General features: G+C 64.6%; 1 protein-coding gene across 4 annotated transcripts; it reads right to left on the bottom strand.

The window, feature by feature from the left end:
- Positions 1-92: 92 nt before the first annotated feature.
- ACAP3 (ArfGAP with coiled-coil, ankyrin repeat and PH domains 3) lies at positions 93-15851 on the bottom strand. Of its 4 annotated transcripts, none has more exons than XM_045898948.3 (24): positions 15313-15851; positions 11690-11747; positions 10885-11004; positions 10659-10712; positions 9196-9254; positions 7928-8111; positions 7392-7436; positions 7153-7248; positions 6994-7068; positions 6514-6525; positions 5722-5834; positions 5583-5634; positions 5234-5334; positions 5047-5158; positions 4553-4761; positions 4412-4481; positions 4202-4296; positions 3920-4122; positions 3620-3727; positions 2471-2569; positions 2144-2364; positions 1884-1993; positions 1678-1788; positions 93-1569 (listed from the first exon to the last, which is right to left on the bottom strand). In XM_045898948.3, the coding sequence occupies exons 1-24, from the start codon at positions 15357-15359 to the stop codon at positions 1422-1424; spliced, it is 2502 nt and encodes an 833-aa protein (XP_045754904.1). In that variant the 5' UTR covers positions 15360-15851; the 3' UTR covers positions 93-1421. The 4 variants fall into 4 exon arrangements, with proteins under 4 accessions (XP_045754904.1, XP_045754905.1, XP_064446189.1 ...); XM_045898949.3 differs by having other exon boundaries at positions 3620-3724; XM_064590119.1 differs by lacking the exon at positions 6514-6525.
- Between the last annotated feature and the right edge of the window lie 2 nt (positions 15852-15853).

The following is a 15853-nucleotide window of genomic DNA, read 5'->3' as shown; positions in this document are numbered from 1 at the left end:
TACTCAGGGCCACCCCTCAGGGAAGGCAAAGGACCCAGACACCCCCTCCCCAGCTGCGAGAGTGGAGTAAGGCGGGTGAGCCAACGACAGGCAGGAGTGCAAGCAGCAGTTTATTAACCGTGGTCTGGGGCAGGGGGCGGGTCCTGCCAGCCCGAGGCCCTGATGCAGGTAGTGGGGTGGGAGGCAGGGGCAGAGCTCAAGCAGGGAGAAAGGAGGGAGTTAATTCTGCTCTTTAGGGGTCACAGCCGACAGGCAAAGGAGTTGGAGGGGGCCTCAGTCAGCACCCACCTTGCCGCCCATGGAGCCTCCCTGGACAGCTTTTGCATAGTGACCAGCCAACTGGCCTTGGCCAGACCAAGGACGTAAGTTGGGGAGAGGCCCAGCCACTGCCCCAGGGCTCCAGGAAAGGGGACTGCAGAATGAACGCCTTGGTGGGCCCTGGGGAGTGAGCTGAGGGATGTGTGGACCCGCCCAAGGGCCCAGCGGAGAGGTGAGGCCGGCGACGGGCAGGCACACCTGCAGGAGCCTCCCCGGCAGCAGGCAGAGCCAGGGGTGTCAAGGTGGTCCTCGAGAGTCCACGGAGAAGAGACGCAGACAAAGTGAGAAAGAGGTCGTAGAAAATCTGCTCAGTCTGTGACCAAGAATGTCGGATGCAGGGGTGGAAAGTGCCAAAGTCCTTTATGCACCGGCTCGGGGCCAAGTGCCTCTGGAGGAGGCAGGGACAGGTCTCCGGCCGCCCAGCACTGGGGCCTGCGTGGCCAGCCACATGGCCTTGGGACGCCTGCGTCCAGCCAGGGCTGAGGCCCCAGGCCACAGCCCGCCCCCCAGCACCCGAGAAGCCCAGCCTGGATGCCGGTCACTAAGTGAGGTACACGGGTTGATTCCCTGGATGGGCTGCCCTTCTGCCCTCAAAAGGCGCTGGTGGCCAGCCACCAGCCCCAGGGCCTAGCAGAGGGGCTCTGGGGGTGTGTAGGAGGGACCCAACTAGCAGGTCAGTGTTCTACGGCAGTAAAGGTGGGGGCACGAGGTGACACAAGCCCTGAAGGCAGAGGACAGAAGTGACACAGGTCCTAGGATGGACGGAGGGGCACAAGGTGACACTGGGCCTTCAGAGTAGTTTGTGACATGAGCAACCCAGGTGCCCAAGAAAGGGGTCACCTGAAGACACGGGGTCCCCAGGTGTGGTGAGGGGCACCAGGCGACGCAGCACCTCCCAGGGGGGAAATGTGGGGCTTCTTAAGACTCAGTGCTGGGGTCTCTCCCAGCCCGAGGGGCCGGGGCAGCTCCGAGGAGGGCAGAGCAGGCAGCCAGGGCTCCAGGGCCACACAGGCCCTGGGGCTCTCAAGAAATGGGCCCGTGGCCACCACAGGCAGGGCAGGCAGGCGGGGGGACAGGGCGGTCCAGACCCGGGCCGCCCCGCCCTAGCTCTCCTCCAGGTGGAGGCTGATGAACTCCTGGATGCACCTGCGGTACTGGAGCTCCGTGGGGCTGCTACCCGCCAGGGGGCCTGGCTGGCCCGGGGGCGCCTCGGCCTCTCGCATCTCCTCAGCCATGCGCGCCAGACGGAGCCTGGGGGAGGTGCGGTTTGAGGCCGAGCCGGAGCCCCTTCGGCCCCCTTGCCCCGCACCGCCGCGCGCAGCCCCCGAGCCCCGCCCCCAGGGCCCCGCCCACGCTCACAGCGTGACTATGTCTGCGTTTGCCTCCTGGATCGCGATGCTCAGCGGGTCCTGCTGCTCGTGGTCCAAGGCATGCTGGTCAGCTCCCCGCTTCAAGAACAGGCAGACCTGACTGAAGGGTGGGGGGGACAAGTCGGGGCCGGCCCGGGGCGGGTGAGGCGAGCCCCCGCCCCCCACCCCAGGGCAGGAGGGGCGCCGGAGACTCACCCCGTGCGCCCCAGGAGTGTGGCGTGGTGCAAGGGCGCCCGGCCCCGGCTGTCTCTTTGGTTCACGTCTGCTCCGTTTTGCAGAAGGAATTCACAGACAATCAAGGAGCCCTGGGGAACCGAGGACAGTTCAGACTCACCTGGGAAATGGCCCCTCGCTGGTCTCCAGGAGGGGACAAGGGGTCCTCGCATTCGTGCCATAAGAAAGAGCCCTGAAGATGCATCTGTCCCGCGCAGCCCCCGCCCCCCGCGCCTGCTCACCCCTAGCACAGCCTGCACCAATGGCGTCTTGCCCTCGTCCTCCGTGTCCGCCCAGTTGACCTCCGCCCCGTGCGCCAGTGCCGTGGCCAGCGCAGGGAGGTCTCGGGTGCGCGCCGCACGGTGCGCCAGGAGCCCGGGGTGCAGCTCACGCACGTCTGCCAGGCCCCAGGCCTCAGGCTCTCCGTCCGCCTCACCGCTGGAGTCCTCAGACTCTGCACCCTCTACGGGGAGGGGAGGGGTACGGTCAGGGGCTGCGACATGGCCTGGAGTGGGGTTGGGGGAGGGCGGGGGCTGGGCTGCAGCGGAGGCAGGGAGGCGCGCACCCACCCTCCTCGGTGACGCTGTCCACCACGGAGCCTGCGCCGAAGGCCAGAACGTCCGAGCTGCCGTCAGAGCTGCCCCCTAAGCCACTGTCGCTGCTCAGACCTGCGGGGTCCAGGGACAGATGGAGACCCTTAGAGTCCCTGACTCCTCCCAGAGCTCTGCTGGAAGGCTAGAACTCCCATCCATCCTCCAGGGAATGCCCCAGGAACAGAATCAGCCCTCACTAGGGGAGGGGAGCCCTGCCTAGGATGGGGCAAAAGGGGAGAAAACAGCTCAAAGGAGCCAAAGTAATGCACCCAAGAGCCCAGCCCCCGGGGAAGCCCACCCTGTGGCAGGTCGGCCCTAGCAGGATGGATGGGCTGAAACAGAGCCATGCGTAGTCAGTGGGCATTCTGCTCTGTTTGTGGCGAGTGCATGCTGCAAGTTCACTGGGGACACCCCCAACCCCACCCCTCCCCCAAAACACTGAGCGGAATCTCAGATGGCTTACCCAAGGGTAGCCCCAGCCTCAGGAATGGTGAGGCAGCGCCCTCTGCTGCCGGAGGGCACCCCCTGGTCACCGCCCCCAGCCCTGTCAGTTCTTGGCCTGGGTCCATGCCTTCGGCCTACACTGCCCAGGGAGGTTCTACAGGTGCCCCAGACCACTGGGTGCCGATAAATCATTAACAGGAAGCCCTTGGTGGGAAACCCCGCTTGTCGCATTTGGCTCCCAACTCCAAGAGGAGCTGGGAGAGATGCACAATTGTCTCTCACAGGCTGGCTCCAGCACACAACCGTCCAGGCCCCCAGCATGCACGCGCACACATACACACGGGGCCCTCAGCACACACACCTACGTACATGCCTGTATGCACATTCAGCCACGTATCCATATACACCCACGTGCACTCACATACACATACTTACTCTGGTGGGCATACCACACACGCAATTCGCACACATCACTATTGAGGTTCATGGCCTCAGCCTCCAACTCAGTGGCCAAGTAACCCCAGACCCTCGAGATGCTATCTCAGCCTTAGCCCTGCTTGACCCCCAAACTCTCTCCAGCCCCGACCCAGTACTTCCTGCAAGGAACACCGGACCCTCCAGTCTGAGGAACTGAGCCAAGGGAAGAGGGCAGCGGGTGACTAGGGACCTCACAGCACTTACTACGTGGACCAGCTGCAGCAGCCCCTGCGTCGAAGTAGGAGAAGAGGGAGTCCAGCTCATCTGGGCAGAAGAGAGAGTCCCTCCGGAACTTGCGTTCCACAGCACCTGCTGCGGGAGGTGGGGAAACTGAGGCCCAAGGCAAAGTAGGGTGCCCAAGTCCTGCTGGGAGTCCCTGCCTCCCTCCTGCCCTGCCCCACCCTGATCTTCCTGGGGCCTGGGGTTTGGTGGCTCATGCACCTGCAGGAGCCCACTTCCCCACCCTGCACGGGTGTGTGAGCAGAGGGTACGGCCTGCGGGTACCTGAGGACAGAGCAGCCATGGAGGGCAGGACAGGCTCCAGGCGGACCTTGCGGCGTGCAGTGGGGGCTCGGGGGGAGCTGTGGTGGCGCTGGCACTTCTGTGCCCGCCAGTGCCGAGGGGCCTCCCGGGCTGGTGCGGAGGGCGGCTTCCGCAGGAACTTCTTTTCCACATACTTGTCCTTGATCCAGGCCTCCTTGTCCTGCCTGGACCAGGGGTGGACGTGAGGCTGCACTCATGTGCGGGGGCTCCCCTGGGCCCATCTAGGCCGCCCCCCCACCTCACCTGGGGCTGCTGGCTGTGGGCTTCCTGCTGCCTGGCCCCTCGCACTGAGCCTCGTAGATCTGGTTCACGGTGCTGTTTCCCAGCTCACACATCAGCTAGCAGGAGACAGGGGTGCGGGCATCAGCCCCAGCCTACAGTAGGCCCGCCGCCCCCCGGGGCTTGCAGACCTGGCCGCGGTGGCCTGGCAGCCTGTGATGGCCTCGTACACACCTTCAGCAGCTCTGGCTCCCACGAGTCCAGAGTCAGGGACCGTACCTTGGAGCAGTGGACACCCAGGCTCCTGGACAGGGAGGAGGCAGGGTGAGTCAGGGCGCGGCTGTACCCCAGCCCCCCGCCCCCCGGCGGGCCCACCTGTGGACGCCTGAGCACTCAATGCACAGCAGCACACCCAGGTTGATGCTGGCCCAGCGGGGGTCCGGCTGGCCACAGTCCCCACACCGGCTGTTGCCGGCCACACTCTGCACGCGCTGCAGCACGCTCTCGCCCTTGACACTGCGCTCCCGAGAGTCCGTAGCAGAGTCGATGCTGCTCGTGGATGGAGATGCCGTGCGGTCCAGCCTCTGGGGGTGGCGGGAGGGGCCGCTCAGCCCTCGGGAGCGCCAGCCCCCTCGCCCGGCGGGCCCCCCCACCCCCAGCCAGAGGTCCAGCACAGGCTAGGCTGGCTGAAGCATGAGGCCGCGTGCCCGTGTGTGCCTGCATACTCCCACGCGCGCAGTGGGCGCGCCCGCAGGCACACAGATGCTCACATTGCACACGCATCTGCACGCGAGCAGCCTGCAGGGACTGTCCCCCCGCCGCACACAGCCATGCGCTCACACTCGCGGAGGGTGTTGAGAGGGCCACACCTCACTGTAGCAGCTGTCTGGGCTCTCCCGGTAGGCAGAGGCAATGCTGGCTTGCACGGCTTGAACCCAGGCCTGCCGCAGCTTCTCTGAGTCAGCCTGCAGCATGCAGCTCCTGGAGGAAGGGGGCCATCAGGCCAGGCAGGCAGGGGCTCCCTCCCCCACCCTGCCGCGGGGTGGGCCTCCTCACTTGGTGGGTGACACGACCTCAAAGCAGAACCTCCGCTCTATGTCCTCACATGGCTTCACAGAGCACAGACGGAGGTCATCCACCACCACGGTCAGCACATCCTGCGGGCAGCACCACCGTGGCCCTTGTGCCCAGCACCTAGCCCTGGCCCCACACTGACCACCCATTGATTGCTCTACTTTATGGACTCAGACTGAGATCCAAACAGTCTCTGTCCCCTGACCATTGAGGTTCAGTGTCCTCGGCCCTGTCCGACCCCCCCCCGCCCCCACTGAGCAGCCCACCCCAGGGTCCAGGTGGGGAGGGTCCCAGCCGTCACTGACCCAGCCCCAGCAGCCCCGAAGCGCACCTTGAGTTTCTTCTGGTAGACCAGCTGGCTGTTCTGGATGGAGAACCAGCGCCTGGGCAGGTGGATGGGCCAGGAGGGGGTCAGGCAGGGCCAACCCCATGTCTGCCCCACAGACCCCCTGAGAAGGCCCCTCCCTCACCGGTTCCATGTCTTGAAGGCATTACTGGCCCTCTTGAAGAGGTAGCCCTCCATCACCACACCGCTGGGCGCGTCCACATCAAACTCCACTTTGGGCTCATCATAGGAGAAGTCCTGGGGGTGGTTGGAGCCCAGCCTCCAGTGAGTGTCCACCCCTGGTTGTGAGGACGCTGCCGCCCTGCCAGGCTCCCCCAGAGCCAACACTGAGGTGGGGCGCTGCTCTCCACAGCCTCTTCCTGACCCCAGCAGAGACCGTTGCCCCGAAACCCCACTGGGGGCAGACGCCTCACATTACAGCTGAGGGCCCCAAGAGCTCCATCCCCCGCCCCACACCCCCAGCCTTGCAGGGACAGCAGGCTCTGGGATCAGGAAGGAAGCTGCCCCCCCATCCTTAGTCCCCCATTCACAGTGCCAGCTGGGCCTGCTCCAGCCAGCCTGACAGAGCCCCATTCACAGGGACTGAGGAGACACTGAGTGCCGCCCTGTGTGTCCAGTGGTAGGACAGGAGGCCCAGCCACCTGCTCCCCTGGCTGAGCGGGGGCAGAAAGGAACAGCTGCTGCCGTTCCTGTGCCCGCGGGGGACGTGGTCCAGCTCAGCCCAAGTCCTGCTGGTGCCAGCCACCACGGACAGCAAAGGGGTCCCAGGTGCGGGGGGGGGGGGGGGGGCGCCGAGGCCAGGAGGTGTCCTTGGTGCTGAAGCTCTGCGGCGTGGGGCGGGGGGGGGGGGCAGAGGCCCCGCCCTGCCTAGTCCCTTCTCCCCTCACTCCCTCCCCCAGGGTACACGCCCACTCACCTGCAGCAGCGTCTGAGAGGGCCAGGAGCAGGAGGGGGTGTGAGGAGGGAGAGAGAGCCAGTGAGTGACCGCCCACCGCACCACCCGCCGCCAGGCTCCCAGTGCTCTGAAAATAGCCACTCCCACCTGCGGCCCACCTCTACCCTGGGGCTGTCTGGGCCTCTCCTGAGACCACTGCTAGTCTCGAAGGAAGGAAATCCCAGGTCCCAGCTCTAGCCCCAGCCCCAGCATCTGTGAGTTGAGGACGCTGGCCCCTCTGCCCACCCAGGGCTGACCTCTAAGTGACTGTCACAGGGCTGTCCCTCCCGCTCGGCCACGTTGAGGCTCCTAAGGATGGAGACCTCTACCCCTGAGTGCACATTTCAAAGAGAAGCAGCATCAGCCACTGCAGAGTGGGCAGGCCTAGAGAGGGAATAAGGGCGTAGTGGTCTCTTGGGGGCCCCCGAACGTGCAGAGAGGTCAGGAGCTGCAGGGCCTCACCCGCTGCTGGATGGCAGCGTGCTTCCGCTCCATGTCCCGCTTTTCCACTGCTGAGTCGATCACCAGCTGGTCTAGCTGTGGGGGAGGGGCGTCAGGGAGGGAGGTGACCACTCACCCGCTGAGACAGGTCTTGGGCCCCACCCCAGCCCGCAGGCTCACCTCAGCTGCCAACTTCTTCATGTAGGGGTCCAGCTGGTGCAGCAGGCTGTAGCCTTGCTGGAAGAAGCTGTACTGGGCATGCATGAAGGACAGCATCTGTAGGTGGGTGTGGCACAGGGGACGCCAGGCCCTCAGCAGCAGTGACCAGAGGACCCACCAGGTGTACTCACATCCCACATACCTCACAAGCCTGTACTCAAGGCCAGTGCCCCCACCCCAGCCCCTCACCAATCACTCACAGAATCCAAGATTTCAAACTTCTTCTTGGCCTGGAGGACGTTGATCTGCCAGGGGACAGGTGAACAGGTGAAGGGTGTTGGGGCGGAGGTAGCCCATGGCCTGTCCCTTACCACAGAGTCCTCTCGGGCTGTTTGTGGTTCCCTGAGACCCCCAGCTCATCTTCGGCTCCCTGCACCTCAACCGCCCATGGTCATGGAGTCCTTCCCCACGTCAGGACTTTGGGTTCCTCCCATGAGCAAAGACAGAAATTCTCACACCTGCTCCTAGGCCCCCCACGCCCCCCTCAGCCTACCCCCTGTGGTCTGCAGCCTCACGTTTGTCCCCAGCCCACCCCCACTGCTCTGCCTTTGCCTGGGCAACCCCCACCCCGGGCAACCCCCCCCCCCAACCACCACCACGTTCCTTCCCGAGATCTGGCATCTGAGGTTTTCTGGAGCCAGAGGGGCTCTCCCTCTGAAGGCCAGCTCGGTCTGCAGGAACTAAGAGCAGCTTCCCACCCCCTCCAGGCCTGACCACTCCTTGCCCAGTGGCTGACCTGGAGCACATAATCCAGTGCCAGGTGACGGAAGCACTTCCGGGTGAGGGTCAAGGCACCTGTGGCCTCCTCCACCTCATGAGGACGGTGCCGTGGGGCCTGGGCATTCCTCACGAGGGACAGCTCCATGTCCTCTCGAACTTTGTCAAACTGCTTCTTGGTCTCCTTGAACTTCCGCACGTCCCTGGGGGCCAGCAGGTGTCAGGTCGGGGTCTTGGGAAGTCTCCACCTTCATGAACTGCCCTCCCTTCCCTATGGCCCTGTCCCAGCACCCCCACCCCCCAGCCCAGCTCTCCTCCTTTTCCTTTTCCTCTCCCTCCTCCTCCTCCCCCCCCTCTTTCCCCTCCTCTTCCTCATTCTCCCCCTCCCTATCCCTCTTTCCCCTCCTCCCTCTTCTTCCTCTTTGTCCTCCCCCTCCTTTTCTTTCTCCTTCCCCCCTCCTCCCCTCCCCTCCTCCTCTTCCTTATTCCCCCCTCCCTATTCCTCTTCTTCCTCTTCCCCATTCCTCTTCTTCCTCTTCCCCCTCCTCCTCTTCCTCATTCTCCTCCTCCGTATTCCTTTTCCTCCTCCTCCCTCTTCTTCCTCTTTGTCCTCCCCCTCCTTTTCCTCCCCTTCTTCCTTCTCCCTGCTCCCCTACTTTTCTTCCTTCTCCGTTTCCTCCTTCTCCCTCTCCTTTTTCCCTTCCCCCTCCTCCTCTCCCTCTTCCTCCTTCTCCCTCCTCTTCCTTGTCCTCCTTCCCCATTCCTCCTCCACCTCTTCCCCCTCCTCCTCTTCCACCACTCCCCCTTCCCCCTGCCCTTCACCACCTCATTCCCAGGATCAATCCAGCCCAGGGAGACCCCCTACCTCACCCTGGACCCCAGACTCAGATTCAACTCAACATTACTCAGGGGTGAGTGCCACAAACACCCCAGCTGCACATGAGCTCAGACCTCCACCCAGCCCCCACCCTTCCCTCTGCCACCCTAAATCCTTCTACAGCACCCCCTAACCCTCACCCTTTGCCTGAGGCCCTGCTGGCTACCCTGTGTGCTCCCTGACCCCACACCCTGCCCTCCAGGCACTGTTTCCTTGACCCCAGCTCTGTCCCACCACCAAGCCTTTGTTCCTGCTAAGTCCTCCACCCAGAGTCTTGAGGCCTTTGGCCAAGGACGCCCCCCAGTCAAGCACAGCTGTGTCTGCCCCCCACTCCATCATGGGTGTCACCACCAACCCCTCCCAGGGCCTGTAGAGGCCAGGCCTCCCTCGGGGGTCTGAGGACCACTCACTCTTTGACAAAACTGTGGAGCTGCTGCCGCACGGACCTCTGGGCCTGGTCGAACAGGATCTGGGGGCCGAGGGAGGGAGGTGGTGTCAGGGTCTATTCCTCTGCAGCTCCAGGGGCCAAGCCCCTGTCCCTCCAAGTGAGGCCCAGGGAAAGCCCCACCCAGCCCTGCCTGGGCCCCAGCTGGTTGCCCCCACAGAGCCAGCCTCACAGGGCCTAGGGGCGTGGGTGTGGCCCCAGGCCTGGGTTGGTGCCCGGAGGCCACAGCTGTGACCACCTGCCCTCTCCCCTACCTGGCTCTCAGCCAAACGAGAGACCAGAGCTCTCCCAGACGGGTCCCTCTCCTACGGCACCACCCCATGCCGACTCACACGGGCTCCTGGGTGACACCCACCGCCTCCCGACCCTGGAGGCCACCTTAGCATGGCCAGGCCTACAGTAGAAAGATCGGGTCAGAACCCAGAGCTCCCAAGGGACTTGACCTAGGGGACAGGGGAGGGTGGTTTTCAGGAGCTGGAAGGGCCTCCCTACAGCGCTGATTGGGCCCAGAATCAGATGCCCCCATCACAGGAGGAGGGCTGGGCCCTAACTAGGAACAGATAGACAGACAGACGGACGGGGCAGAATGAGCTATCCTGAGCTGGTTTATTTCTAAACTTCCCCTGCAGGGGTGGGGCTCCTTGTTTAGTCTGGGGCTCTGGTTCCCAAGCCAGGGTCTGACCACCCACATGCGCCTTGGGCCCTATTCTGTGTGTTTGTGCTAGGGGCCCTGAGGGGCTCAAGGTCACCCAGATCCAGCCTGGGTAGCAGTGAGGTTGGCAGTCATCCAGGGGCCCAGGGGTCAGCCTGGGAGATACTCCTACTGCCTGGCCAGATACCTCTGCTTAACTGGGGGACCCTGGATGAGCCTCTGAGGTATCCCCCACCCTGAGACCCCAATGCCCTCAGACCTGGGCTATGACGCTCCCTCCTCCCACCCCCAGAATCCAAGTACCTCCCCACTGTCTGGCCCCCACCTGGGACACAGCAGAGCACCTCAGTGACATCCCCCCACCCCCACAGAGCGGAGGAATAGGAACGTGGCTTCCCCGGGGGACTCTGGATGAGCCTCTGAGGTATCCCCCACCCTGAGACCCCAGTGCCCTCAGAGCTGGGCTATGACGCTCCCTCCTCCCACCCCCAGAATCCAAGTACCTCCCCACTGTCTGGCCCCCACCTGGGACACAGCAGAGCACCTCAGTGACATCCCCCCACCCCCACAGAGTGGAGGAATAGGAACGTGGCTTCCCTGGGGGACCGTGGCTTCCCAGCAGTGGCCAGCTCAGCTCCCTCAGAGCCAGCTGAGAGCAGTTCCAGGCTGGGCGGGGCCTGAGGGGAGCCAGTGGGGGGGCTGCCTGCGATGGGAAGCCAGAGGGATGTGCCCTGGGTCAGGCCCCCACACGTCACCCCACTGTGGCCAGGGCTTACCATGTGGTAGTTGACCATCTCCTGCAGGCTGTCTCCAAATCTCTGCAGACATTCCTAGGGGGAGACATGGTAGGGAAGACCCCTTGCTCAGAGGAGACAGCTGTGTTCCCAGGGTGGTTGGCACCTCCTCGTCCACAGGTCTCAGAACCGCCTGCCCCTGCAGCCCAGCACAGACGCCCGCCTGTGCCCACCCCTGTCTAGAGGTCCGAGCTCAGTGCCCCCTCACCGAGATGACGGTGTCGCCCTGGCACTGCTGGGACAGGTCTCGGACACCACTCACGAAGAGTCTGTTGGTGGTGACATAGGCCTTGCCAGCCTCGATCATGCCACTGCACAGCTTGACCAGCTACGGGTGACAGAAGGAGCAACATTCGCGCCGCCTCCAAGTGGCAGCCCTCCCCTCCGAGAGACCAGGCCGCAGAGGGGGGAACCGCCCAGGGGCAGCCAGAATTCAGCTCAGGGCCCACCTGTGCCCAGGACACAGCTGTCCCTGAGGAGCCAGCCCACTCTTTGAAACCCGCCTGACCCACAGCAAGGTGCCGTGAGGGGCTTGGCTCCAGAGCAGAAGGCTGGAGCAGGACAGGGAAGCCCAAAGCGGGGGAACCGAGGGTGGGAGTGGGCACGTGGTCTTGGCCAAGGGCTGGCAGGACCGGCCAGCAAAGGCGCTCGGAGATGCTGCCCCTCCTTTCTCCCTCTTCTCCTCCCCGGCCCCTTCCCTTGGGCGCCCAACCCAGTCCCTGGGAAGCACCCTGGGCACGCCCTGGCCCCACCAAGGCCAACCCCCACTTCATGGGAGACTCACATGTGCAAGCAGCATGTGCACCCTGGGACAGGTATGGTAGGCCACAGCCGGGAGAACGAGGGACAGCCCCAGGTCCTGTGCACCGCACACAGAGGTGGCACGCCCTGCGCACACGCGCGCATGCACACTCTCGCACACACACATGCCTGTGCGTGCACCCAGTCGGGGCCAGGCATGGGGGCAGAGAGGCAGCCCTGGACCCTCCAGGCACCCCGGGCCCTGCCTTCACCTTGTCTAGTTTTGCCTCGATCTCCACCACGTCAGTTTCCACCTCATCAATGGTAGCCCTGCAACAGGAACGAAGGTGGCTGCAGACCAACCCACCGCAAGCCGCAGGGCCCGAGGGTCAGGTCAGGCTGGGGCTTCCTCGCCCCCCTCCCTATGAGGATGTGCAGTGGGTCTGGCTACCTGCTCTGGTCAGTCCCCCTGCTGTCCCATGCTCCTCAGACATGGAGGAAACGGAAGCTGGGAAAGGCAGATGCCCCCCTGGGCAGAGGGTGAGGGACTGGGACCCAGATCCAGCTGACTCCACAGCCACCCAGCACCCACCACCAGCCCAGGCAGGAAGAGGCCCAGTCAGCTGTGATGTCCCCATCTGGGGTCTGGCTGCTGTGGGCCCAGGGACAGGAGGTCAGACAAGCCCCTGAAGACAGAGGGAGGGGCTGCAACTTCCTGGCCACTCTCCTGGCTGAGCCACCACACTTCTCTGGGGCTGAGCTGACCCCAGACCCCACCTTGGGCCCGTGGACCCCGGGGGCAGACCAGTCCCAGGGCCCGTAAGCATGAGCCCGCTGCTTTCTCTGGTCTGGCAGCAGCGTGAGATCCCAGACTAACTGTGGAGGGGTGCCCCCTGGCACCTCCAACCTCAGAATGCTGAACAGCACAGTTTGCCCAAAGGGAACGGTGGGACAAGCTTCAGAGGCGCCCACTCCCACCACAACAGCCTGACAGTGGGGCTGCCTCAGGGAGTTAAGAGTTAAGGAATGACATCACCAGAGAGGCCACAGACGGGAGAATCCCCGGAAGGCGAGGCAGATGGATCGGGCACGTGACCCCCCTCCCTTGTTCTGGGAACAGGAAATAGGGAAAGAGGGCCAGGATCCCAGCGCCACCCCCCCACCCCCCCACCCCGCTCAGCTGGTGAACTGGGCCCATCTGGCCTCCTGGGGATGAAGGACAACTGGGCATGAGGGCCAGGGATGACAACGGGGGCCCAGGAGTAAGAGGCAGGCCTCCAGGGACAGGTCTTAGGTGGGGGTGGGGCAGAGGGAAGCCCATCCAGGTATAGTGGCCCCCCACTGCCCCCATGGCCCGCAGGGGGGCGCTGTGTTCCAGGGTTTCCCAGGCCTGCGGTCAGGGACCTGGTCCCTCACAAGAGATGTATAATTCTGCGTGCCCACAATTGGGAGCCATTGGGAGGGCACCGGGCCACCCCAGCCAGGGACTTTGGAAGCTTCCCACCACCCTCTCTGGCAGGACATGGGCTCCTTCCTGGGCAGCGCCCATCCCTTCCAGTGGAACTAAGGGAACTCTGAGTTCCAGAGAAGGGACAGACCACCCACCCAGGAGTAGAGGCGGCCCTGAGCAGCTGCTGCGCTTGGGCAAGGAGGGGGGTCCCCCCGCAAGGGTGGGGCCGCCCCGCACCAGATGCTGATGAACGTGCTCACGGGGGCAAGGTGGGTGCTCTGTAGAGAGCAAAGAACCAGCACTCTGTCCTGGGAGCCTCAGCCTCCAAGGACCTAAGGCCTTCTCTCCTGCCCTCCCTCCAGGATTTCTTCAGCGGCTTGGATGACAAGGAGGAGGGTGAGGCAGGCTTCCCCACCGAAGCCATGACTCAGCGCCTGAAGCCCCACCCAGGGGAGGGGGCACCAAGAACAAGGGGGCAGCACCTCCAGGCCTGTCTGGAAGAGTCTGGACTCTCCCACATGCCTCCCAAGGCTGTGGGGCTCTTCCCAGGCCAAGAGCATGTAGGCATGGTCCCTCTTCCCAGGGCTGGGGCCACCTGGCCCCACATCACTGCCTACAGCCTCCCAACCCGCCCCACTCTGGCTCACCCCAGGCCTGCCACCAGGAAGTCCCAGGTTACATTTCAGTGGCAGGGTGAGGGTGAGGAGACAGTGGGACCCCAGGAGAACCTCAAACCCCTGTTAAATCTCAGCCCAACCCCGAAACCCACACAGTGGGGCTTCTGTGGCCCAAGGTTCAGATGAATCTCCTCAGCCCCACCCCAGGCCCAGATGGGCACTTTCCTGGGGTAGCCCACCCCTGCCAGAGGAAGCATGGCAAAACCCAGGCAGCCACTGCACCCACTGTGGGCCACAGACAGACCAGGCTAGTATAGGAGGGAAGGCCTGGAGGTGAATGGGGTGCCATGCCCCCAATCCAACCAGGCAAGTTGGGCCTGGAACCCCCACTCAGGGGAAGAAGGACCGACCATGGGGCTTCTGAGCAGGGTCAGGGTGAGACTATGGTACCTCAGTCAGGACCGAGGCCCCAGCTGAGGCCCCAGCTACATCTTCCCCCACAGCCTGGGTCCTGGAGGACAGTGGGCAGTGGTGGGGGCCCGGGATTGTGGGTGGCTGAGTTGCTCACACCCCCTCCCTCAATCAGTCAGCAACAGCAGATGGGAGGAGGCAGAGAATTACCCCAAATCCTCTGCCCGGGGGCCCCTCCCTGGGCCAACCCTTGACCCCTCATCCCTAGTCTCCCCAAGCCTTTGCTGCTGACACCCCTGTGTGATGGTTGTGCAAGGGGCCCAGGGGTAAGGGCACCAATGCCTAGGCTCACCAGTGCATCCACACGCAGGTCCTCTTGCTGGCACACCACAGACTCAGCAGGCACACACACGCATGACCAAACACACGTGCTCGTGTGCAAGCAAGTGTACTCGCGTGTAGTGACACGGTGTACCCACAGACGTGTGCTCACGGAGAGGACATACACACAGGCGCACTGACATGTATGCACGGTGCCGGAACGTACGTGAACAAACTAACGTGGGTGTTTTGTGCTAAAGCGCCCGTGTGCATGATAAACACATAGTACAAGTATGCACCCACAAGAGGGGTTAGAAGTGACACGCACACGTGCACACATCAAGCACGCCAGCCCAGGGGTGCAGCCCACCCACACATTCAGGGTCTGGCCCCTCCAGGGAGGCTCCAGAGGAGCAGAGCTCACACCTATGCACCTGCTACACAGAAGGTGCTCCGTGGTGCACATGGATGAGCAAGCCTGTACTCCCACGAAGGACTAAAAAGACCAACCCAGGGCTGGGCACAGTGCACAGCCCCTACCCGGAACTCCCACCCAGCCTTGCTCAGCCTAGACCCCACCCTCAAGGCCCCTAGGTCACCCCTGCCAAGCAGCTGGCCCCAGGCTGAAAACGTGGCTCCGGCTGCCTGACCCCCATGCACTGCTCTGGTCACACGGATGAAGACATATCCCTGGGACAGACACCCCTCGCACCCAGACCACCCTGGCCAGAGCTGGCCTGCAGGGCCAGGAGGGTCTCAGCCCTGTGCAGGTGGCCAGCACGAAGGTGCGGACACAAAGCGGGGGTGGACACTCCCACGGAGAGGTGTCTATACTGCCGGCCACCCCACCCCCACGCGCACAACCTCCGCGCGAAGTGACCAGCAGAAGGGGCATCTTTTGTTTAAGGCCTTCGGGCCCGGGGCTGCGGGCTTTGTCCGAGGCGGGGTCCTCCAGCTCCCATCACCGGCTCCCGCGCCCGTCACAAAGGCGGCAACGACAGCCCTCCTCTGCGCCCACCCACGGCGGCCCCGGGTGCCCGGAGGGGGCGGCGACCCCCGACGACCACAAAGGGCCGCGCCGCCTCCGGGGGCGCACCTGAAGCGCGGCGAGTCCTTGATGCACTCCTCGAACTCCACCGTCATGGCTGCGGCGGCGGTGCGCTCACTGGCACGAGGACCGCGGCGCTCCGAGCGGCATGCCCGGCCGGCCCGCTCGTCCGTCAGCCGGCCCGCCCGCGCCGCGCTCGGCGCCCGCCCGCCCCGGATTGAGGCCGCCGCGCCGCCGCCCCGCCCCGCCTGTCACCGCCGGGGAATGTCGCCAAAGTCCGCCGCCCGCGCGCGCCGCCGGCTGTCACGGCCGGGGAGCGTCGCCAATGTTCGCCGCCCGCGCGCGCCTCCCGCTGTCACGGCCGGGGAGCGTCGCCAAACGCCTCTCCCTGCGGCTCAGCCACGCCTGGCTCCGGCCCGGACGCCCCGTCGTCCCAACCTCTAGTTCCCAGGCCACCGCGGCCTGGGAAGGAAGTCGGACCTAGCCGCAGTCGGCCCGTCCGCGGGGCGCGGGGAGGCCGCGAGACTGCTCGCTCCAGCGATGCGGCCGTTGCGCAACTCGGCGCATTTGCAAAAACCGCTTGCGCGGA

This window comes from Mirounga angustirostris, unplaced genomic scaffold, assembly GCF_029215605.1.
Source record: "Mirounga angustirostris isolate CCGP_5_RB_7025 unplaced genomic scaffold, mMirAng1.0.hap1 SCAF_4, whole genome shotgun sequence".
NCBI lineage: Eukaryota > Metazoa > Chordata > Mammalia > Carnivora > Phocidae > Mirounga > Mirounga angustirostris.
Note: the sequence above shows the minus strand (reverse complement) of the source record. Positions and strands in the feature narration are given on the sequence as shown.